The following is a 22,674-nucleotide window of genomic DNA, read 5'->3' as shown; positions in this document are numbered from 1 at the left end:
ATAGGAAATAATAAAAGAAAAGGACAAAAAGATACAAAGAAAATAAAGGAAAAAAGACACAAAAGGAAAAGAAGGAAGGGAGGAAAAAAGATAGCAAGGAAAGGAGAAAGGAAGGGAAGATAGAAAGAAAAGGACTGAATGGAAGACAAGAAAGATAGGAAGGAAAGAAGGAAAAACAAGAAGGAAAGAAAAGAAAGATAGGAAGGAATAAAAAAATTGACAAAAAGATAGGAAGAAAATGAAGAGATAAAATGAAAGAAAAAAACTGGAAATAAAAGAAGGAAAGAAAGGAAGAAGAAAAAAAAGGAAGAAAATGAAACCATATTTAGATATTCAGATGGAGAATGAAGTCTGGAAAAGCAGATATAAACCTGGTCCATTCCTGGTAAATATGTAAACATTGTGACTTTCTGTTCCTGCTTGTTTGGACCTGTAAACAACAGACCCGGTTCGGTACCTGGGTCACCTTCTGCTGCAGCCGCAGCCTCTCCGCTCTGAGACTCTGCAGCTCGCTCTCCGTCCCGGCCCGGCTCTGCTCGGCGTCCTGCAGCGCCTGCTGCAGCGCCACGCGGCCGGCGTCCAGCTCCAGCCGGTCCTGCTCCAGACGGACCAGCTCGTCCCTGATGGTCAGTCGCTCCTGCTCCGCCTCGCGCCGCTGAGCCAGCAGGACGCGCTTCTCCTCCTCCAGCTGAGAGACGAATAAACAACGAAACCAGGCCGTGATGAACGACAGAGCAACTATAAACACAAACTTTACTGCTTCTTCTTGTTATGTCATGAACTAGAACTGCGATTATTTTAGTTATCAATTATGCTGTTGGTTGTTCTGACGATTAATCAGATAGAAAAACTGCAGATTTTCCATTTAAGCCACTTTATACAATATTAAAAGTACAGATAAATAATTGAGTTCCGTTTATAAATGACAAAGTAAACATTTAATTGTCTAAAATCCAATTAAAGCATTCAGGAGTTAGTCATCTCTAATTCTGGTTCAAATCAAACTGGACTGGACCAAAGGGTTTTTGCTCATTTATTGAGAGGGAAGGCAAAAGGAAAAGTTTCCTCCATGTCCACTAGTGGGCTCCGTACTCAAGTACGATGTACTTCCTAAGCGGCCCAGCAAGGGGCCCTCACCTGGAGGATGTAGTTGTTGAGGTCCACCTTGTCCTGGGCCAGCGCCTCGTTCATGCTGCCCATCTTTGCCAGAGAGTCCCTGAGCGCCGCCTCCTCAGACTGCAGCCTGCTGAGCTGCAGTGACAGCTCCGTGCTGCAGCTCTCGGCCTGCGGGGAAAAAGACGCGTCAAAAACACAAAGATGCAGAGATTCTACTACATGGATGTTTCCCCTCACCCGAGCAAGCGCTTCGGACAGCTGGGCCTTCTCGCGCTGCAGAAGCTGCCTCTCTACCTCCTCCTGCTGGTGGCTCTCCCTCACTGCAGTCAGCTCTCTTCTCTGAGCCGACGCTCGGCTCTCACTCAGATCCCGCTGCTTCTGTCTGAACGGAGCAAAACACACAAGATGGAGGTCAGTCAGGACAACATCAGGTCTGGGTGGTAATCATTTGAAGATAACTTTTATTTAATTTAAATTTTTTGACACCCGAGCTGCTTTGAGTATGGAAGAGGATAAAGGCCACTGAAAAAAAAAAATTATTCTGACTTTTATCTGAGGATTTTATGACAGCATTTCAGGGTCAATGTAGATTAATAAAAAAGGAGGACATTTCTGCCAAAAAACTCAGACATCTTGAGTTTAATCTTAGAAATTTTCTAGAAAAAGTACGAAAATTTCCGACTTTTGAAACTAAAAAATTTCACTTTTTTTTGCTTCTGAAACTTAGAAATTAAAAAAGAATTGTTTTTGAATTAAAAAATTTCAAAAAAAGTTTACTTTTGAAACTCAGAAATGTCCGTGTTTTTCTAGAAATTTTCTGAGATTACTTTCAGAAGTTCAGAATTTTCTGGCAAATTTTTAATTTTTTTTCTAAAACATTTCCCAGAAACATCTAAAAATTTCAGTTTTTCTAGCAAATATCTGACTTTTCAAACTCAGAAAATTCACATTTTTTTCTAGAGGTTTTTTTGGCAGAAATTTACTCATCTTTTTGTATACAAAGGAAGGAGAGCTGCAGCATCATATAATTCTGACTTTAATAACAAAATTTCAATTTTAAGCTCAGAATTCTGTTTTTTTTTCCCTCAGAATCAGAATTGTTTAAATCTTCTACTCAAAAGTAGAAGATTTTTGACTTTTGAAACTCAGAAAATTTCCCAAAGTCAAATTGTTCTACTTTATGAGGTCAGAAAATGTTCACGTTTTTTTTCTAGAGAATATGTGAAAATAACCCCGAAATGTATGACATTTTTCTTGAATATTTTAGATTTTTTGGGATTTTTCTGAGATTAATGTCTTAATAAAATTTCTTTTGGGAGAAATTTACTCCTCCCTTCTTTTCTACCTACAATTGCCCTAATCCTCAGTCGTCTTAAAGAGTTTTTGAATATTTATTTGTATTTTAATATAGATTGAATTAAAGTTCAGAGATTAAAGTCAGAATTAGGGATTTTTCTTAAAGTGGCCCTAATCCTAATCCGGTTGCTTGGCTTGTCTAATTAACTGTTAGGTAAAGAAGCAGCTCCAGTCTGGCAATGTGCTGAAAGCTCTCCGCTGCGTCTTGTTGCTTGCTGCTGTACAACTGTGAGGATTAGTAACGTTCAGGTTCGATTATCATGCTTACATCCTCTGGGTCTCGGCTTTGGCCCGGTCTCTCTCCTGATTGGCCGCCTCCTTCTCCTCCCTCTCGCCGTCTCGCTCTCGCTGAGCCGCCAGCAGCGCCAGCTGCAGCTTTTCGCGCTCCATCTGCAGCATCTGGACGCTGCTCTCCCCTGCCTGGACGCTCTGCTCCAGCTTCGCCTTCTCGCTGCGGGCAGGAATCACACCGTTAAAACTCCGGTAGGATGAAACGGTGAGGAGGAGACGGAGACCCCTGACCTGGCCAGCACGTCTCTGTCCTGCTTCAGACGGTCCTTGTCTTTCTGGGCGGTCTCTCTCTCTCGCTGAGCTGCGTCTCTTTCCCGCTGCAGCGCCTGGTTCCGCTGCTCCGAGTCTCGTCTGGACGTATCAGAGTCTGAAAGCTGCTTTCGAAGCTGCTGGAGGGACGACTGGGCAGAGAGCAGACGGCCGCGGACGTCCTGGGAACCAGATCAGTGATGAAGATGTCGACATAAATTAATCACGATGAATCGATTATTGGAATAACAATTTTAGGAATAAATTAATCGCTAACTGGAGTATGCAGACTCATAAGAAGCAGTTTGCTGAAAGAAAACTTGTATTTAGGATAAAAAAAAATGTTTGTCTGTAAATATGTTCAACCAGAACTCCTTAAGTGGAATAGTTTTAACTTCACCTGGTTCAAATTATAAAACATAAATCTCCTATTAAGCACATTCAGCTCTTCATTTACTAACCAATTAATTAAAATAAATAAACTGATTACAGTCCACTGAGTGAAGACGAAGGGCTGAGCTTTTCACATGTAGATTATAAAAGTATTTTTTAGTTGCAAATGCTTCCTTTGCTGTGGCGTTATTGCAATAAATTTTATTTTCTTATTTAAAAACTACTCGAATATTTGTTTATTTGTATTTTTTTATGTATTTCTAATTGTGTACAAAATAAGCTTACATGGTTACCACTTATTTAACCACTTAAATAAGTTAAAATGATTAAATAAGCCACTTATTTAGCAAAATGATTTTTTTTAGCTTCGTTCTGCTGATTGGAAATCAGCAGACATTTTTTTTTATCCAACTAATCGATTTATTGTCAAGATAATCTATCTGATTACAAAAATAAATGTATTATGTGAACTCAATCTGAAGAGGTTTTGTCGTTTATTTAGGTCAAATAATTGCGATTAATGAATTTTAAGCTTTTCAGCAGGAAAAGCTTCAACAGGACAATAAATTAGATTTGATAAACAAGATTTAAATAATGAAAAATAACTTTTATCCAGTAGTCAAGATCCTTTCATATCAAAGTATAATTTCCATTAAACTTTAACGGTTTCTGAGGTTTTTTTACTATGGATTTTAGCAGCAAGTTGTCACCTGCAGCTGCAGCATCTTGTTTGCGACGGCTGAGCGGAGAGCGGACAGAGCTGCGTCAGGCAGCGGAGACGGCGAGGAGCCTGGAGGAGCGGCCGCCATCTTTAACGGAGAGGAGGACCGTCGAGGAGAGGCGTCACGGATCAGCGCCAGGAGTGGAGCCGCAGAGCGATCCTGGTCAGCTTCTGACGACGACTCCCCGTCTGACAACACGCTCTGCAGAACCAGCAGGAAACATCCAGAGTGAGTTTTACACCTACAGCAGGGCGTGTGGTTTTGGTTTTTGAAGATTATATTTTGCTCTCAATGGGTTTCCATAGATCACAGTGACGCCTGAGACCGCCATTTTGTTTGACAAGCGTGTTTTACAACATTTATTTATTCAGACATTGAATTTAGCTCAACTCTACGACAAAATATTAGATTCAGACCAAAAGACTAAAACCATAATATCACAAGAATACAGTTATAAAAGAGTCTAAATAATATGAGAATCAGAATAAAGTTGTAATTTTTATGAGAATTCCTCCACAAAAACTCCTCAAAAATTAAAATGAGGAATGTTGAGCATCTTGTGAAGTTATAATCCAATATACGTTTTAGAGATAATACAATATTAAATTGTTATCAGCAGCAGGACTTTAAAATGATTGTGCAAATAATTGAGTCTGTTTTGAAGAAAAAATTGACTGAACTTGTCTCATCAGATCCTGAGGAGATTTTATCTCATTAAAACAACTTTTTTATGCTAATATTGTGATTTTATTCCTGTGCTGAAACAAAAGTTCTCGTAACCTGGCCCTAATACTCTGCTGTACAGAAGCGACGCTAGATATAAAAGCCACTTTTATTTTCTGTAGTTTCTTTGTAAGAAAAGAAAGCAAGCAAAACACAAAACTGATAGAAATCAGATCTGGCGTGAACATTTTTATTTTATTTTTTTAAGCTGTATCGCCCAGCCATATTTATTTATACCTGAGCGATGTCTCTCAGCGTGTCCAGCAGCATCTCAGACCGAGCTTTAATCAGCTGCGTGTCGGGCTCATCGCTGCCACTCTGCTCCTGAAGGAAAAGAACCGAGCAGAGACAGAAATGTAAATATGAAAAGACTCAGGACGCTGCGTCAGCCTCAGAGACGCTCTCTTACCTCGACCCTCTGCGTCAGAGTGGAGATTTCTGCGTCTCGCTCCACAATTTGTCCCTTCAGTCTCTCACATTCTCGCACCACGTCAGACAACCTGATAGTTCAGACAAAAACAAATGTTTAAGTCATTTTAGCCACAAATCACAGCCTATGGGAGTAAATACTCAATAGTGTTCAGTCAAGCAAAAACAATAAAAACAATAAAAAAATTAAATTGTGGTCAAAACGTTTTTAATTGTAATGACATATTTTTTCATAATGAAATATTTTAAAATGTTTTGTCCTCAAAAGGCTTTGAGTTCAACCAAGCAAGGAGCATCAAAACCAAAAGTTTGAGAATCGTAACCAAAGATTTTTGACATTCACAAATAAAAGTTTATGTTTTGGAAATAACCCTTTATCTCCATAAGAAAAAATGAGCTATTTGAATTTTTAAAAAATTGTTTGTTTTTTTTAGACAAAACTTTGACAAAAATGTAGATTAGTTTTTGCTTGGTTGAATAATATTGAGATGAATTTAGCTCCATACACAACACACTGAAGAGGTTAGAGAATAAAACAGGAGGGAGATTTACACTTTGTAGCATTCTCTGTGCTGAATTTTGATTTTCCTCCATGTTTTACTAAAATTCACCAACAGTCACAACATTTCGAAACAACTTGTGACAAAAACAACCTTCTTTAATGCTGTGTCCCTTCATATGTCTGAACGTTTATAGTTTCACCAGCTGCTAGTCAGTAAAACCTGTCAGTAAAATACAGAGTGAGTAAAAGAAAGTGACCCGTTCACTGGTCCTGTTTTTTATACAATCCCTGACCTTATAGTGTCAGAACCACAGCAGAACTTAAAGTATCTAATCCAAATGCTGACAGAACTTTAATATTGTAGTTCAATTTTGAAGTTCTTTTTTTTAAATAAGTTGTAATTTGATATTGTGACAAATTACAGTCAGTCCAGACACCAGCAGGGTGCTGGTTTGCTAGGTCTCCAAGCCACTGCACTCAGATTTCCTCATCAAAATAAATTAGACGATGAAAATATATATTTTTTAAATACATAAAATAATAAGATATTGTATTTTTTTTTATTCGACTTACCTCACCTTCACTCAACCCTTTATGAAGTACTGCTGACCAGTTAGTGGCTCACTAACCTGACGTTCAGCTCACTTTTCTCTGCATCGGCTCTGCTCTGAAGGCTCATCATCTCCGCCGCTCGCTCCCTCAGCTGCTGCTCCAGCTGAACCCTCAGAGCCTTGTCTCCCGCCGCCCGACTGTCCACCGACGTGGACAAGCCAGAGCAGGACACCCGGGCCGAGTGGGACATCCGAGCCAGCTCAGAACGCATTTCTGACAAGTCTCTGAGAGAAAAGAGAGGGAAAATGTTCAGGGTTCGTACGCTTTTTCCACAGTAAAATGAACTTTACACAGAAATCAGTCACTTTCAAACCTTCTCAAGGATTTCAAGCACCCATCAGAATCCCTGAAATGTTGAGTTTGTGATTTTATTTTTACCTTTCGGTGGCGCTCTTCATCTCGCAGACGTGCCTCCTGAAGCCGACCACTTGCCTCCACAGCTTCAGCAGCCGGCCGTGTTCGCTGCTGAAGTAGCTGTGGAAAGACTGAAGGCAGAAACAGGAAGAAGGTTTCAGCGACTTCACCGATTTACTGTGACGTGTGTTGATGATTTTTGATGATGGAACTTGACAAAATGTAATGTTTGTTTCTGGTTTCTCAGTTGGTGACTGTATGTTGTTTTTATTTTTGTGTTTTCGTGATGTGAAGTTCTTTGAACTGCTTTGTTGCTGAAATATGTTATGCAAATAAGTATGATTGAGTTATTAAACCAGCGATCAGGCCTGAAATCTGGGTGCAGTGATGGTCTCCGACCTGAACCCTCAGAGCCACATTAAGACAGTCACAAAGTCGGCCTTCTGACACCTGAAGAACATTTCCAGGATTAGAGGACTGATGTCTCAGCGAGATCTAGAGAAACTCATCCATGCGTTTATCTTTAGTCTCATTGATTACTGCAACAGCGTCTAAAAAAATCAATCCTCCATCTCCGGCTGATCCAGAACGCTGCTGCTGGCGTTCTGACTAAAACCAGGAAGTTGGAGAACATCACCCAGTTCTACAGTCCCTACACTGGCTCCCTGTAGCTAAGAGACTAAATTATAAAATACTGTTAGCTTATAAATCCCTAAACAATTTAGCACCACAATGCATTAAAGATCTGCTGTTGTCATAGCAACCTCCCAGACCTGACAGCTCTACATCCCCAGAACATCCCCAGAACCAGACATGGAGAATCAGCCTTCAGCTTCTACAAACTTCCAGAAAACTGTAAAACAGCTGAAACAGAGTGCCTTAGATTTGCTTTTCAACCATAAAAACTGGATCATTGATCAATACATTTGATACATATTGACTTTGTTGATAGCGTTTGACCAAACATAATGTTTTCGGCTCGGTTCACGTTGGGTTTCTCCATATTTTTGTGACGTAAATCACTTTTGAACAGACAGTGCTTCACTGTCTCTCTCTCTCACCTCCTCCTCTCTCCTCCAGTCGGACTCCTTCTGCTCCAGCTCCTCCCTGGCTTTGGTCCAGTCCACGGTGAGCCTGCGGATGTCCTGGCTCAGAGCCTCGTTGGCCAAACCCGCCTGCTCCAACTGCTCCCGCAGCATCGCGTTCACCGCCGACAGGCTGCTGCTCCTGAAGGCACCACAAGCATCACTGACATCAACAGGCCTGCATATCTTTGCACTGGAGTCACACACAAATTATTAATTTATTTGAAATGTGCTGAAGCTGAATCGGAGGTTAAATCTCCCTACTGCTTTCAGCTGTAAGAAAAAACATGAAATAAACACTTAATGCTACACTGTATAAACGCCTCGGTTGTATTTTATTGGTTAAATAATCAACACAAAACAACATCTCTACATTTATGCTTGACTTTTCTGCTGCGTCTTCTTTTGTTCCCCAATGTTCTCAAACAAACCTCTGAAATTCACAAACCAGCTGCAGCAGCTTTTCTTTTTCTCCCATTTCTCAACAGTGGCCTGCAGCTTTGTGTTGGTTTTCCACACAAAGTCCCAATAAAATACTTTAGAGCTCTAATATGACAACAAGTTATGAACGCTGCTGAAGATAAAAACTGATGGATATGAAGAATTACCAAACCCAACTAAAAACTGCAGAAGTTTTAACTCAGAAACTGTTTGTAGTTTAACTTATTCATATCTGAGTATCAATAGAGATTCATTGATATGTGAAGCTGATGATTATTTTATTAGTTGATTTTTCTGACAACTAGTCAGATAATTGGAGAAAGAAATTTTAAAATTCTGCATATTTTTCATTTAACCACCTAAGCAAATTAAGAAATGCAATAAAGATACAAATAATCAAATTCCTTTTAAAATCAGAAAATAGTCATTTTATATATTTATAAAGTGCAATTATTTAGTGAACGGTTGATGCAATACAGTGTAGGGCTAATCTATTGTCTATTTTTTGGATTAATTGATTAATAATGCGATAGCAGAAGACGCTTAATAAGAGATTTCCTTGCAGAATTTCAACCAGGTGAAGCTAAAACGTTGCAACTTGAGGAGTTTTGGTAGAACTTATTTACAGACAAATAATAGTTTTTTATTTTTAAGGCAAAACAGGCACACAAATATTATAACATTATTTTAATTAGAAGTTCTTAATAATTATTAAGTTGGTAGGTAATTTATTTCATTAAATTGAGATAACAGGTGGTCTTAAGTAAATGTTTACTTCTTCCTACTCCAAGCAGAAAAGTTATGGTAAACAAATTATTTTGTTCTTGGTTATATATGCAGATGTTTCTCTGTCCTACTGACTATTTGATTCTCTTGTTTTTAAAAACCTGTTTGAAATAAATAAATAAATCCATTTTTTAAAAATGTCTATATATTTCTGTACAGTTTTTGGTTTAATGTTCTGAGTAAATTGTTATTTCATCAAACAGCTTTTTTGAGCCTGTATTCTCCAATTAACAATTCAGTTATTATTAAATTGTCTGAGGATTATGTCAATAATTGATTCATTATGATTGATCTGATTGATCGTTTCAGTGGTGACGCTCCACCTCTGCTGCTCTTCCTCCAGCCGGATCAAAGCGTCCTCCAGGTTGCTGCTCGCGTCTTCCTGATGTCGTCCGTTTGACGTTTCGCTGTTGCTCTGAAATTAATGATCCAATTAGAAAACGACTCTGCAGACAGAAAACAGCTTCCTGGTTTTCAGTGGGAAACGCCACCTACACCCACCGTGCCTTTCTCCACCTCGGAGGATTTCTCCTGAAGCATCTGCTCTAGATCGCCACATTTCTTTTTGTACTGCAGAACCTGAAGAAGAAGAGCCTTCATCATCATCATGCTTCACTGTAAAAGCCGCTCAGTTAAACTGAGAGGTGGGTAGAGCACCCAAAAAATGTACTCAAGTAAGAGCAGTGATACTTCAACATATTTTTAGTTAAATCACAGGAAAAAGGTAGCCATTCAAGAAGTTATTCAAGTAAGAGTAAAAAAGTGTTTGGTAAAAAGTCTGAGTAACTGATCAAATTTCCACAATGAGGCAGCGGACAGAGCGTCCTTAATAAATCTGCTCTTAAGGACGCAGCCCTGCGTCTCCAACGCCGAACCATGGATTTGTTCACGTCGTGCTTAGCGGCTATCGATCTGTACTGCCAGATCGATAACCTTCAACTTAAAGCTGCATCTGAACTTCTTCTTGTGGTTTCCATGATGAGGGCGTTTGAGTTTGAAAACATTTCTCCGTCGTGCCTTGCTGCTAGCATGTGCTTGTTCTTAATGAAAATTAGCGCTTTCTACTTTGATTTCCAATTTTGAATTCCAATGATTCACTTCCTGCTAAAGCGCCCCCTGGAGGTTGAAGGAAAATCCACAGAAAAGCCGCACCGGGCTACAAGCCACATGGTTCAAAGAGTGGGAAAAAAGTAGCGGCTTATAGTCCGAAAAATACGGTAGTTACTACTAGCTCCGGTCTGACCCGGCCCACCTTCGCCTGCAGCTTCTGCACCAGCTGCGCCTGCCTCTGCTGGCCCTCCTGGTAGGCGGTGAGTTTACGCCTGTAGGCCGCCTGCTCCTCGTCCAGCCGTCGCCGCAGATCCACGTTCTGCTGGGCCAGGCTGCGTGACTCGGGCGAGTCGAGGTCGCCCTCCCCGGTTTCAAGCCGCAGCGCCTGCTCCAGCTGAAGGAGAGACAGAGGGAAGAACAAAATGGATTTTAATTTAAATATGGTTCTAACATGATGAAAGTGTTTGTTTGTTTTTTCCCTGCTTCATTTTGTTACATATAACCAAATATTATAGGGGTGCATGTATATATCTGAGCCTTTGTGAATAAATTCAGATTTATAGCTAAATGTTTATTGTTCCACAAGATGGAGGGATAATGGTTAAAATAAAATGAGTCAGTTAATCGCGCCATAAATAAAAATTAACTTAATCATTTCCATACTGATTATTAGTATGTTTGAAGGAGAATGATGTTTAAAGGGACTTCATAATACATTTTATTTATGGTTTCTGTTTTGTGTGGTTTTAATTTTTGTTTAATTTATTGTTTTTGGTTATTTTCCATTCTTTGTATTTTAAAATATAGTCCTCCACTTCCAGTGTGAAGTGTTCTTTGTAAAACTAAAGTTTATTGATTTTGAAGCAAATTAGCATTTTTATTGCAAAATCTGTATACTTTTGTTAACCTTGCTTTGTTTTTGTTGTTCCTATAGTGATAAAATTTAAAAAAGGGAAAATATATATTTTTTTCTTTCTTGTAAAAAAATAAATAAAATAAAGTATAAATTTAGTTGAGTGTGTGTAAACTTTTTGCTGAAATCACATTAACTTTGCTACAGCTGCCTTTGGGAGCAGGTTTATGATTTTTGCTAATGTTCGACGTGAATCCAGTCAACAAGACGCCACATCCCTCCCCTGCTGTGAAGCCCCTGTTTACAATCGCCCATGGCGACGGGCGCTATGGCAACATTCCATTCCACTCCACTTCATTCCATCCCCCGTCACCTGGGAGACCCACAAATCTGAGACAAAGACAAACCGAGAAGACAAAAAACGGGGGAGAGGCGGGCATTCCTCCCAAAGCTTCTCCAGACCAAACACCTGGAGAATTTTCTGTATTTTCCCGCCTCACGTGATCCCAGTTTCGGTCAGATTCAGCGTATTGTCCTCACCCTCTCGCTAATGGCGCCGTACTTGATGGCGAGCTCGTCCCGGTCGGCTCTGCTGTGGGCCAGCAGGTCCTCTAGCCGGGCCAGCTCTCCCTGCAGAACTTGGTTCTCCTCCTGGACAGACATGACGGAGGACATGGCCCCGGCTGCTCACAGAGAAAAAAAACCCGCTCTGTTTTAGATGGACAATATCAGGGGTGAAGCGATTAATTAAATTAATCATGACAAATCAATTATTGAAATAATCATCAACTAGTTTAGTAATCAATTAATTGTTAACTGGAGTATAGAGTCTAAAAAGGCATTTGCTGAAAGAACAACACAGTCAGAGCAGTAATTAAACCAAATCTTTACAGAAAATATATACATTTTGCTGTGAGTCTGTGTCACCTAGTTCAGATTCTGTTCAAAATGTCTCCTTTTAGGCACCTTTTGCTATCCATATATGAATCTGTTAGTTAAAAACATAAACACAAGTCACTGTATTGATGTTATCTCAGCAGAAAGAGTTGAGTTTTTCACACGTTGATGTTAGAAGTATTTTTAGCTGCAGATTCATCCTTTGCTAAATGATAGAGCATACACTAACAGAATTGTATTTTAGGCAATAATATATTTATTTTCTTATTTTTTAAAAAAGGAATTAAATTATGTTTATTTGCATCTTTTAATGTATTTCTAATATTGAATAAAAAGGGCTCTAATGAAAAATATGTAGATTGTGTCAATTTGTTAGTCGATTAATCAATTACTAAAGTTGAATTCAGACAGAAATTAGAATCCATTACTGCTCCTGCTCTTTGAGATAAGATGCTTTAATTTATTTCTAATATTGTATAAAAACGGATTAAATCTGCAGGATGTGGCGATTAATCGTCAGAATAAGCAACAGATTAATCGATAACTAAAACAAGAGCTCTAGACTACATAAGGATGCGGAAGGACTCACAGGTATCGTTGAGGTTCTTGGTGACGATCTCTCGGACTCTGGCCGGCAGACATGTAGGGGCCGCATCCGGTGACGGGCCCCGAACGGTCAGCCTCTTCTCCTCAGACAGGACGCTCTCCTCCAGCCGCTGGTTCAGACGAAAAACAAAGACGCACAGCGGCTAAGTTAGACGTTTTGATGACGCGATCACCACAGCTACGGAGCTTGCCCCATTTGCCCCATCAGCTCGCCGTCAGCGCATTAGGAAAGCGCTGAGGTGAGATCCCGGGGGCCTCACCTGGATCACCGACTCCAGCTTGTTGGAGTCGGAGTTTTCCTCACCGCTCATCGCCGCTGTTTCCAAATCCCCCCAGGAAAATAGGATTAACTCAAGATGAATTCCCAAACAGAGCGACGGTCGCGTGTTTCCCTCCTTTTCCAGCCGGCGCAGAAAAAGGATAAAAGTTTCCCACTTTAATCTGATGACGTTTCTGGTGAGTTTTTGGCAGCAGAGGAGCGGAGCGCGTCCGTCCTGCCGCCTCCTCAGAGACTCTCAGACGCAGATTGAAGACAGCAGGATTAGCTGGTTTTAAAGTGCCCCCCTCTTCCTCCTCCTCCTCTTCTTCCTCTCACATTGTTGCCACTCTCTGTCTTAGAAATTAAAAGCCTTCACACACCTCTGCTATTCAGCTACACGACAAAGAGAAATGAAGGCCAGAAAAGAGAGGAGATATTATAAAAAGCTACAGGAGGTTATTAACTCGTAAATAAATTTGAATATTATGTGACGTAGATTAGTGGGGCTAACATTTACACCAGGTTGTAACTAATTTTGCGGGACAATAAATATTGTTGTTTTGGTATCATTTATAAGTAATTTTTGGTAGGAATATTAATTTGCATGTTTATAAATGTGCCAGAATTAGCTAAAATGCTATTTTTCCAACTGTCTTTCCTGGACAATTAGTAGTTTATCTTGTTAAAACCAAGCAAAAGTTTTTACAAACAAGGTTGGCTATACAGATTTTGTCAATAAATGCAATCAATTCCAATGATTAATATTTCTGAAAGCTAATTTAGTTTACAGAGACTTGTAATCCATTTTATTTATGGTTTGGGTTGTGGGGGTTTTATTTTGATTTTATTTGGTGGTTTTGGTTGGTTTGTTCATTGTTTTAGATATTTAAAATGTCTTCCAAGTCCAGTGTAAAGTGTTCTTCACTAAATTAAAGTTTATTGATCTTTCAGAAGGCGAGCTTGTGCCTTTATCAATATATTACTTAACGATGTTGTCGTTTAGCACAATCATTTCTAGGACAATTTATCATGATCTACGCATAATTATAAAAAATATAAGAAATAATTAAAACTACATCAATCCGTCGTCTATGTGACAAAAAACAGGTAATATGGTGGGATAATATATGTATAATGGAAAATTAATCCAAGATTGCCTCTCAAATACCAATAAACTTTAATTTAGTAAAGAACTCTTATCACTGGAACTGGAAGATATTTAAATTTTCAAACTGAAACCCAAACTCATACTTAAGTGTGGAGAGTTGTTTTCCATGTCTTACAACTAAAAATCAGAAAAGTGAGGCGTAATTTCATATCCAGCCCCACTGAGACATTATTTCATCGAACAGCCTTTGACTGGGATAAGCGCAGAACGTCTTCAGAATAAAGTTTTTGTCCATTTCTTCTTGGGAAATGTCTGTGAACATCCGTTTGATGTAGTTTCCCATTTGGACACAGGTTTGGGCTTTTAATAGGCCGTTGTAGCAGATAAACATGCTTTGATCTCATTTAACTCTGGTTGTTTGTTCTGGGCGTTTCCCGTCCGGAGAGCAGAACCTCATTGAGAATCTGAGGCAGCCTTAAAAGCTGACGTTCACAGACAAACTTCATTCAATCTGAATGAGACTGAGATGTAAAACTGGTTCCCTGAAAGTACTGCCGTCACCTAAAACCCCCCCAAAATATATTGAGGTTTGTTGTTCTTAGCATGAATAAATGTGGAACAACTCAGCAGGTCTGGATGGACGGTACCAGAGTAACTACAGAATAACTGCAGGTCCAGTTACTCTGGTGGTTAAACCCGTTTTTCACAGCTTCAGAACAGAAACATGGCAAACATTAAACACAAAGAGAGATTCAGTGATGGCGACAGAGTGTCATAGTTACACACAACAAGGTCATTGTGTCAACACAAGATACCCCACACACTGCTTTAACCACACACACACACACTTCCCTTTATGTTGCAAATTTAAGGGAGATTTTCCTTGTCGTTTATAGTAAATATGACTGTCAACAGTCATTTGCAGAGGCAGGAATAAAATAAAATCCCTTTGAAATAGCAGAAAACTTCACCTAAATTAATACATCTTAACATTGAGAAAATTTTGCACAGAAACATGTTTTTTGTTCTATTTTTGAGTTAAAATAAAGTCAATCTGAACTCCCAACAGTTCAGTTTGAATCAGTTTGAATTTTCTAATGCCTGTCGCCCCCTGCTGGTCTGTTTATCACACTGCAGATGTCGTAAAAACTTACAGCTATTTTTAATGACAGCGAGAGAAATATAAATGAACTCAACTCCCAAAAGCAAAAACAGCATATTTTTAAATTTATTTAAGAATTAAAACCTTGAAAATGCGCTTCATCTGCAGTCAAGCTCAGCTTCCTCCTCTTCATTTGACGTTAAAAGTGTTTGAAGTAATAAAAAGGGAACACGGCCAGCTTCTGTGATTCATCACTAACATCCTCTTTACCCTGAAAGCCTTAACACAAACAGAGGCTTAAACACAAAAACACGCCTCCTAAGTTCCCAAAAAGCGGAGCGGAGTAAGAGGCGGGACGAGGAGGCTGCAGCAATCAGAGACTTTTTGTCTTCTTTTCATAAACCACTAAAGCTTTATTTTTTAAATATAAACTCTGAAACACATTCTATTCAGGCAGCATCGGGGTAGGAATCGGTATAAAACGCATCGTGCATCGCTAGCAGCGGCTCTAGCAGTTAAGATATCCACTTCCCTCTCTGACAAACAGCCTCACCTCCACTCCTCGATCTGCTCCGAGCTTTTTACTCCGTCCTCCATCCCTCACAGTCCTCTTTGTGGTCCATAAATGCAGAAATAAATCCCGGATCCAGGGGCGGCAGCAGGAGTTAGACCACTAAATGTCTGCAGGAGCTGCTGCCTTCTTGTTCCGAAATCTTCTCCATGCTTTTTCCGGGGAGGGACTTCCAGTTCACCCAGCATGATGGTCTGCTGCTGCTGCTGCCATCACAGGATCCCACACAGTCACTTTCAAATTAACCACCGGGTCTCAAATACGCTGTAAAATATTAATTCAATCCACTTTTTCAAACTTTTTAGTGAATTCTGGTGGATTCAGTTCAGTTTTTCCTGCTGAAATTGTCATTTGTCCTTGTGAAAAACTGCGGGGTTCTCACAGTTTTTGTGTTCCGACAGATTATATAAATACATCCTGAACACAGAGGCGATTCAAGCGATAGACACATTTAAAAGTATGTATTCAAATAGTTCTTTATTCTGGCTTGAAAGTGATCAGTTTGAATTATTTCGTATATTGTTTATAATAATTGTGTTGAAATTTTGTTTGTATTTATCGTTTATACCAAATGACAAAATCAGACTTTTTTATAAAACTTTTGTTTTTAACAATGTACCATAATTTGTCTAACTGTGGCACATTTACAGAAATGTTAGTAAATGATTAAAAAAAATAACCCGTTTCAAAGCAGGTTTTAATAGGATTTTATTTAGGAATATCAAAGTAAAGGAGGCTGATATATAAACATACCAAAACACTTTTAAGATTTTAAATTCTAAAAAATATAGAGAATTAAATCACATTTCTAATTTGTGCTGGTGCAGCACACACTGGTTGTAAAATGCTTAACCTGCTTTACTAAAATACATTTCTTGTTTAAAACCCATTCATATTAGTAAAATATGAATTATGTAGAATTATTATTTGATGAAGAACAAAGGGAAACTAATTTACAGAGAAAACCAAAATACTCATGCAATGTGTTTTATAGATGTTTGAACGAAAAAGTATCTGCAAATTTATTGCGTGTTCTCTCACACACACACACACACACACACACACACACACACACACACACACACGCACGCACGCACACGCAGGTAGGAAACAAGGAAGGAAGAAAAGACACAAAGGGAACAAAAACTAAGGAAAGAAACAAATGAAACAAGAAAGTAAGGAAGACAACAAAGGAAAAGAGTGAAGGAAGGATGGAAGGAGGAAGAACAAAAATATAGAAAAGTGCAAAACAAAGAACAGAATGAATTTCACAAAGCAGCGATGGAAAGAGGGGGACAGAAGAAACCAAGGAAAACCACTGAATGAAAGGAAGAACAAAGGATTAAAAAAGATGAGGAGAAAAAGAAAGGAATGACAAATACAAGGAATGAGGGAAGAAAAGATGGATTAAACAAGATAAGAAGGAAAAAAACATTTAGACAACAGGAAGGGAAATTAGGTCTTAAAATATAAATATTTTTCTCTGCTCATATTTTCCGTTTCCTGTGAGAATAAAACATCTAACTCCAGATGTTTTTGCATAAAGTGATTCTGCAGCTGCAAATCTGATCAGAGATTATTCTCTACAATGACACAGCAAGTGTCAAAATAAAACAAGAAACCTGTCAAATATACACTTTATTTACATTTTTTTATATATATTTCAGGGGTCTTCCCAGGAAGGCACTTCATCGGGAGGAGAAAGAAAAGCAGATTCATTTTGGGTAAAAAGGCGCGACCCAGAAAGGACAGACATAACTGAGGCATTTATACGATCATAACTGAAAGCACGAGAATCGATTCTTCACACCAAAGATGATTTAAAAGAAACATGTAACCTAAAATTGATTATCAAACATTAAGAGAGGTTTTGTGATTTATTAAACAAGACACGAATAAAAACAAAACAAAGGAGAACAGAAGTGCTGTTTCACAGCCGGGTGAACGAGGGACACTTTCTCCCAACGTGAAAGTTTGAGATGAGTGACGTTGGTGCGAGGAGATCGTTCTGGGACAGAAAAACAAACCGTGATGTCACAAAGAGAGGCGACAAATCTGATTGGAGGAGGTCAGTGAAACGACTACGCGGAGCTAGAAAAATCAAGGAACAATCCATTAAAGGCGGCGAATAAATACCTTACACAGTTAGTGTGACAAGACGACGATTCCCTTGTTTTAAGAAGTAAACTACTGCATAGCAGAGAGCGAAAAAGGAGAGCTGTAAAAATATCCACTTTAACTTTTTGTTCCTTTAGAGTGTGTTGGTCAGCGGGCGGCTCTGCACCGGAGCAGAGAAAATTCACCAATGAAACTGTAAAATCTCCGCACACGTCCTCTGTTCTCAAGCTTCTTTATGTCAACAATCGTCCTGTCTGCAGGAATGTAAGGAACCTGAGAGGAGGCCTTTTGTTTCTCACTGCTCAGCTGAACTGCACCCATCCTGACTTGGCGGCGTCTTGGTTGGAGCTGCAGGGCGGAGACGTGAAAAAAGGAGAAATGAGTTCGCTCTCGCCTCCCGCAGGACAATTCAAACACTTTTCAAGCTTTCAAACGTTTCCAGCTCCACACTTTGGAGATAAACACGATGCAAACAAACTGAAGAAGAGTTTGTGAAGACACTGACAAATTACTGATAGGTTTTTGGCAAATAGAAATTATTTTAGTAATTGTTTATGACCTAAAACAACAAAAGTTTATCCAGATTTGACTTCAGACAGAACAAAATTGCCTTTTTATTAGCATTGAATATCTGGTTTCAACTATAAAAGGTGCTTTCCAAATTTAGGCTTTTAACCAAATGTTACACTGAACTTTATTACTAAACTTTAGAGATGCAAACAAATTCAAATAAAAAATATATATCGATCCCAAAGGGAAACTAAATCAGCCGATAAGGCTGCAACTAACGATTATTTTAGTAATTGATTATTCGGATGATTAATCAATTAATCAGATATAAAAATTGGCACATTCTGCCAATTTTTCATTTAACCACTTAAGCTTTTTCTATCCAGTATTAGAAGTGCATTAAAAATACAAATAAACTAATGATCCAGTTCCTTTTTAAAGGAACCGAAGTGCCTGAGTTTGAATATCAAGCACTTCCAGTGACTTTATACAGAAATTAAGAACTTTTCAAACCCTGGAAACTCTTAAATTCAAGGATTTTCAAGCACCCGTACGAACCCTGTGAGTTGGAACGAGGGAATGAGAGCTGACGGCAAAGACACGATTAAAAAGAGGAAAACATACTTGGAGCCAGCAGATGTGAAATCCCCCCACATGTCAGAGCCGGGTTGGGCTGCAGCGACTGGAGAACCCAAGTCCAACAGCGGAGCTGAAGGCAGAAATCCGGTTAGAACGACGGAGATATTCCGGATAATATAAACTACAGTCGATGCGTTTGGAGAGCAGGGCGGGTACCGGTGCTGGGCTGAGCAGCTGGGAGCGTCTGCAGTCCTCCAGGTGGAGGCAAGACGCCGCTGCCACCGGCTTTTCCTCCTGGAGGGGGAGGGAGCAGACCGCCACCCAGAGGCCGCGGCTTGGCGCCGCCCGCTTCTTTCTTCTTGATGTTCTGAAGTGATCAGATCGGTTTCTGCATGTTTATATCAGCCCGTTTCGTTAATCATGTGATCGTCCATGCTGCGTTTCCTTCTGCTCACCCCGATGCTGATCTTGATGGTCTGTCCCTCCTTGAAGCTCAGGTCCAGTTTAGGCGCTGAACTCTGAGATGCCTCCAGTTTCGCAAGATCCCCTTCTTGTTTCACCCACCTTTAGAGATACAAACAAATAAAACAAATACTTTATCGATCCCAAAGGGAAACTAAATCAGCAGACAACTAAAGATGTGCTGCGATAACGGCTGCGACTAACGATTATTTTAGTAATTGATTATTCAGAGGATTAAGCAATTAAGCCAATAAAAAAAACTGGTACGTTTTGCCGATTTTTCATTTAACCACTTCAGCTTTTTCTATGCAATATTAGAAATACATTAAAAATGCAAATAAACTAATAATCCAGTTTCTTTTTAAAATAAGAAAAACATTTTAATGCCTAAAATACAATAACATAGCAGTCCTTCTGCAGTCATTTGTATATTAACTGTCTATTAATTTATTAACTTATTAATAATTAGATAGCAAAATATGCTTAATGGATTTTTTTAAAAAGCATTTGAACCCAGTGAAGTTAAAACTACGCCACATGAAGATTTCTGGGTGGAGCATTTTTACCAAGTGTTTTCTTTTTTTAATCTTAAATGCAAGCCGTCTATATTTTCGTATGTACTTTTGGTCTTTACTGCATTTGTTCTCCTCTTACTTAAAATGATCTTGTAAAGCCACATTGAAGTCAAACGAGTCTCCACGGTCAGCAAAACCCAAACCGATGAAAGCGTGACGTCCTGAAAAGACAAAAAGGAAAGAAAAACAGACTCTATAAATAAAAAAAATTCTATAAAATACAGGGATACAAAGAGGATAAAGTAACCAAATTAACTAAAACTACTATTAGTTATATACTGGATAGAGTTGATGCTACTTTTCTTTTCTTAAATCAGAAATGTTCTCACCCGTTCCGTCCTCTATCCGGATGACAAAGTACCGGCTGGAGTCTGTGACGGCCTCCACTGCGATGCCTGGATACTGCTCAACCGGGGCTTGTGCGTACAGCTCTCCTGCAGAGAAACGCAGAAACAAAAACAACAGATAGATGAAGCAACGTTTGAGCAGAAACCCGGATCGGGCCGTTGATTAAGTAATACAAAAACATCAAGATGATGTAAAAGAAAATCAACCCTAAAACATGATTTGACTACATTAGTCTTTAATGATCATCAACACAAACAAGCAGTGAAGAAGTTGCTTTGTCCTGATAACATTCTGTCGTTTTAAAAGTATTCACCTGTGTTTCTGTCCTCCAACTTGATAAAGGCCTTCTTGCCTTTGGCGGTGATTTTCAGCCTCCCGCTCCACGCTGGTTCATCCAGCTTCCAGTCAGCAGCGCTAAGGGCAAGAAAGAAACAACAGGAAACACATATAATCAGAAAGGGAAGGCGGTTTGTGTCATCCGTATTTATCTGGAACATGTGATTTAGTCTCCGTTTCAGCAGCTTTAGCTGTTCGCATCAGGGGGAAGTGAAATTAAGGACTGCAAGAAGAAGAGAAAATGCTTTACTATGATATTCTCACGATAAACAATATTTATCCATTTGCTGGTTCATTTTAACACAGTTCCATTCTATCAGGATGGGCTGGTCGTGATTACAGCATGATACCTGCAGCTCCTTTAAAATGATAATTAAGCCCTGAACAGCTTTGCCATGTTTTGCCTAAGTGGATTTAGGCCTGGAGTTTGCTTACTTTGAAGTTGTAAGGTGGAAAATGTAAAGTGTTCTGAATGTTTTAGCAAAGTTACATTTTAGTGAAATAGCTTAACTGTTAAACAAGCTAAATTATTTCCCTACTGTTTTCAACAGCACATTGTGGTCTTTATTACGACTAAACTCCAAAGTGAGTGCCTATTTGGACTGCTGCTTCGTCTAAAACTAGTTTTCCCCCCTCATTATCACAATGTTCCCCTCAAGCTTTAGGTGGATTTGGGAGTGTATGAGTAAGTCCAAATACTTAGGAGCATAAACATCAGTTTGAGTTTACAGAACAACATGACAGGAGTCTTACAGCTTACAGCAACAGCGACTTTGTGAGCAGAAACAGCACAAAGAAAAGAAATCCACTTGTGCTGATTTGAAAACGCTGCATTCCTGCTTCCATTATCGGACGGACGATAACGGCAAGAAAACTTCACATAGAGAAGAAAAGTCCAGTCTCAACTGAAAACTTCAGCTTCAGATGAAACCAATTTGTTGAACGCAGCGAGGATGAAACACGCCAGGATGTTGGTGTCACATTTCCGTGAACTAGTGTTTCCAACTTTTCTATCCATTTGCCAGCTGTTTTTCAGCCAACACAAATGTCCTGAGGTTAAGATGGTAACTAATTTCAGCTAACAGTTAAAACCGGAAGGGTGTATCGCATTTACTACTATTTTGAACCTCACAAACAAAATTACTGTTAAGTAGTTCTGACAGCTCCGTTGTCCGATAATGGAATCATGAATAATAAATTAGCTTGCTGACCAGCACTTTCTCCGAGTCCTCAGAGAGAAACTTTCTCACCGATATCCACGATTGGAGGACCGCGGCGGGATTCGGTAAACATGGACTTCTGGTTTCACGCACAGCATCGACTCATAAGTGTTGTCCTCTGCCATTTTGGAAAGTTTCAGTAACCTGAAAGACAACTTCCGACTTTCAATGGACGGGCCTCCACTCTGCTGCTGCTGCTCGGCTGACGTTGAAGCCGCGGAGTTGGATCCAAACAGCGCCCCCCTGCGGCCGGGATGTTTCAGGAATGCGGCCATTGACTGGAAAACAGGATCGACATTTTCCAGGAAAAGAGCAGCAGATGAGATAAGATTATTTTTTACACTTTCTACTCTTTCTCATTGTAGATTGAATGACTTCAACGTCCTTTTATTATCTCCGGGTCAATTCCACCCAGAGTGGGTAGTAACTAGTTACATTTACTTGAATAACTCTTGAAAAAATTTACTTTTTGACAAATAAGCCAATATTAAGCCAAATCTACACTGAACTTTTTACTTTTACTTGAGTAATTTAATATGAAGTATTTCTACTCTTACTTGAGTACAATTTCTGGATTTTCTACCCACTCAATAAAAAACAAACATGTTTTAATCAAAAATTCACCAAAGACACACACCTGAAATTTTTCTTAGTTTCAAAAGTTTTTTATTGACAGAAACTGATTTGAAAACAAAAATGTTCCCTGCTTTTGGTATTTTTTGCACTTGTATAAATTATTGTCATTTTTGTCCTTTAAACACCAAAATGCTTTATAATGTTACTCAGTGCTTCATAGACATTTTTACCAAATACTCTACTCTTACTTGAGTAATTTCTTGGATGGCTACTTACTACTTTTACATGAGCTCATATCAAGTTAATTATCTTGATACTTTATTTTTTATTAAATAGGGTGACAAATCTCATATAATTTTAGATTTACCAGCCACTACTTTGCTTTACAGTAGCAGGTATTATAGTTTGTGTGCTCCCAGCTGTACCAGCTGAAACATTCAAGGCC

The 22,674-nt window shown here is 39.2% G+C and overlaps 2 protein-coding genes and 1 long non-coding RNA gene across 7 annotated transcripts in view; 1 reads left to right on the top strand and 2 right to left on the bottom strand.

Annotated features, from left to right (window-relative positions):
- crocc (ciliary rootlet coiled-coil, rootletin) overlaps positions 1–15,692 on the bottom strand; it is a 31,761-nt gene extending 16,069 nt beyond the window's left edge. The window contains exons 1-17 of one of the 5 annotated variants that reach the window (XM_081607158.1): positions 15,488–15,692; positions 12,449–12,575; positions 11,503–11,671; positions 10,312–10,503; positions 9,555–9,638; positions 9,383–9,474; positions 7,809–7,974; positions 6,772–6,878; positions 6,411–6,617; positions 5,260–5,350; positions 5,088–5,174; positions 4,116–4,328; positions 2,995–3,194; positions 2,741–2,923; positions 1,354–1,498; positions 1,138–1,284; positions 458–688 (exon numbers count right to left, since the gene is read on the bottom strand). In XM_081607158.1, coding sequence (XP_081463284.1) covers positions 458–688; positions 1,138–1,284; positions 1,354–1,498; positions 2,741–2,923; positions 2,995–3,194; positions 4,116–4,328; positions 5,088–5,174; positions 5,260–5,350; positions 6,411–6,617; positions 6,772–6,878; positions 7,809–7,974; positions 9,383–9,474; positions 9,555–9,638; positions 10,312–10,503; positions 11,503–11,637 — 2,280 coding nt within the window. In that variant the 5' untranslated portion in view covers positions 11,638–11,671; positions 12,449–12,575; positions 15,488–15,692. Of the gene's footprint in view, positions 1–457; positions 689–1,137; positions 1,285–1,353; positions 1,499–2,740; positions 2,924–2,994; positions 3,195–4,115; positions 4,329–5,087; positions 5,175–5,259; positions 5,351–6,410; positions 6,618–6,771; positions 6,879–7,808; positions 7,975–9,382; positions 9,475–9,554; positions 9,639–10,311; positions 10,504–11,502; positions 11,672–12,448; positions 12,576–12,725; positions 12,998–15,487 lie in introns of those variants that run through there. The other 4 variants (XM_081607157.1, XM_081607155.1, XM_008409768.3 and 1 more) reach the window with 4 other exon arrangements.
- On the top strand, positions 2,876–8,152 carry LOC145551698 (uncharacterized). Its single transcript, XR_014087592.1, has 3 exons — positions 2,876–2,968; positions 3,087–4,355; positions 7,828–8,152. It is a non-coding gene; the product is annotated as an uncharacterized LOC145551698 (long non-coding RNA).
- A 1,438-nt stretch (positions 15,693–17,130) lies between the features above and the next one.
- On the bottom strand, positions 17,131–21,943 carry necap2 (NECAP endocytosis associated 2). The gene is made up of 8 exons (XM_008409766.3): positions 21,684–21,943; positions 20,411–20,511; positions 20,079–20,183; positions 19,829–19,910; positions 19,168–19,276; positions 18,929–19,079; positions 18,758–18,842; positions 17,131–17,971 (listed from the first exon to the last, which is right to left on the bottom strand). Exons 1-8 carry the CDS (start codon positions 21,926–21,928, stop codon positions 17,926–17,928), a joined length of 924 nt encoding a protein of 307 aa, XP_008407988.1. The 5' UTR covers positions 21,929–21,943; the 3' UTR covers positions 17,131–17,925.
- Positions 21,944–22,674: the final 731 nt, after the last annotated feature.

This window comes from Poecilia reticulata, chromosome 5 (assembly GCF_904066995.2).
Source record: "Poecilia reticulata chromosome 5, P_reticulata-male-v2, whole genome shotgun sequence".
Taxonomy (NCBI): domain Eukaryota; kingdom Metazoa; phylum Chordata; class Actinopteri; order Cyprinodontiformes; family Poeciliidae; genus Poecilia; species Poecilia reticulata.
Note: the sequence above shows the minus strand (reverse complement) of the source record. Positions and strands in the feature narration are given on the sequence as shown.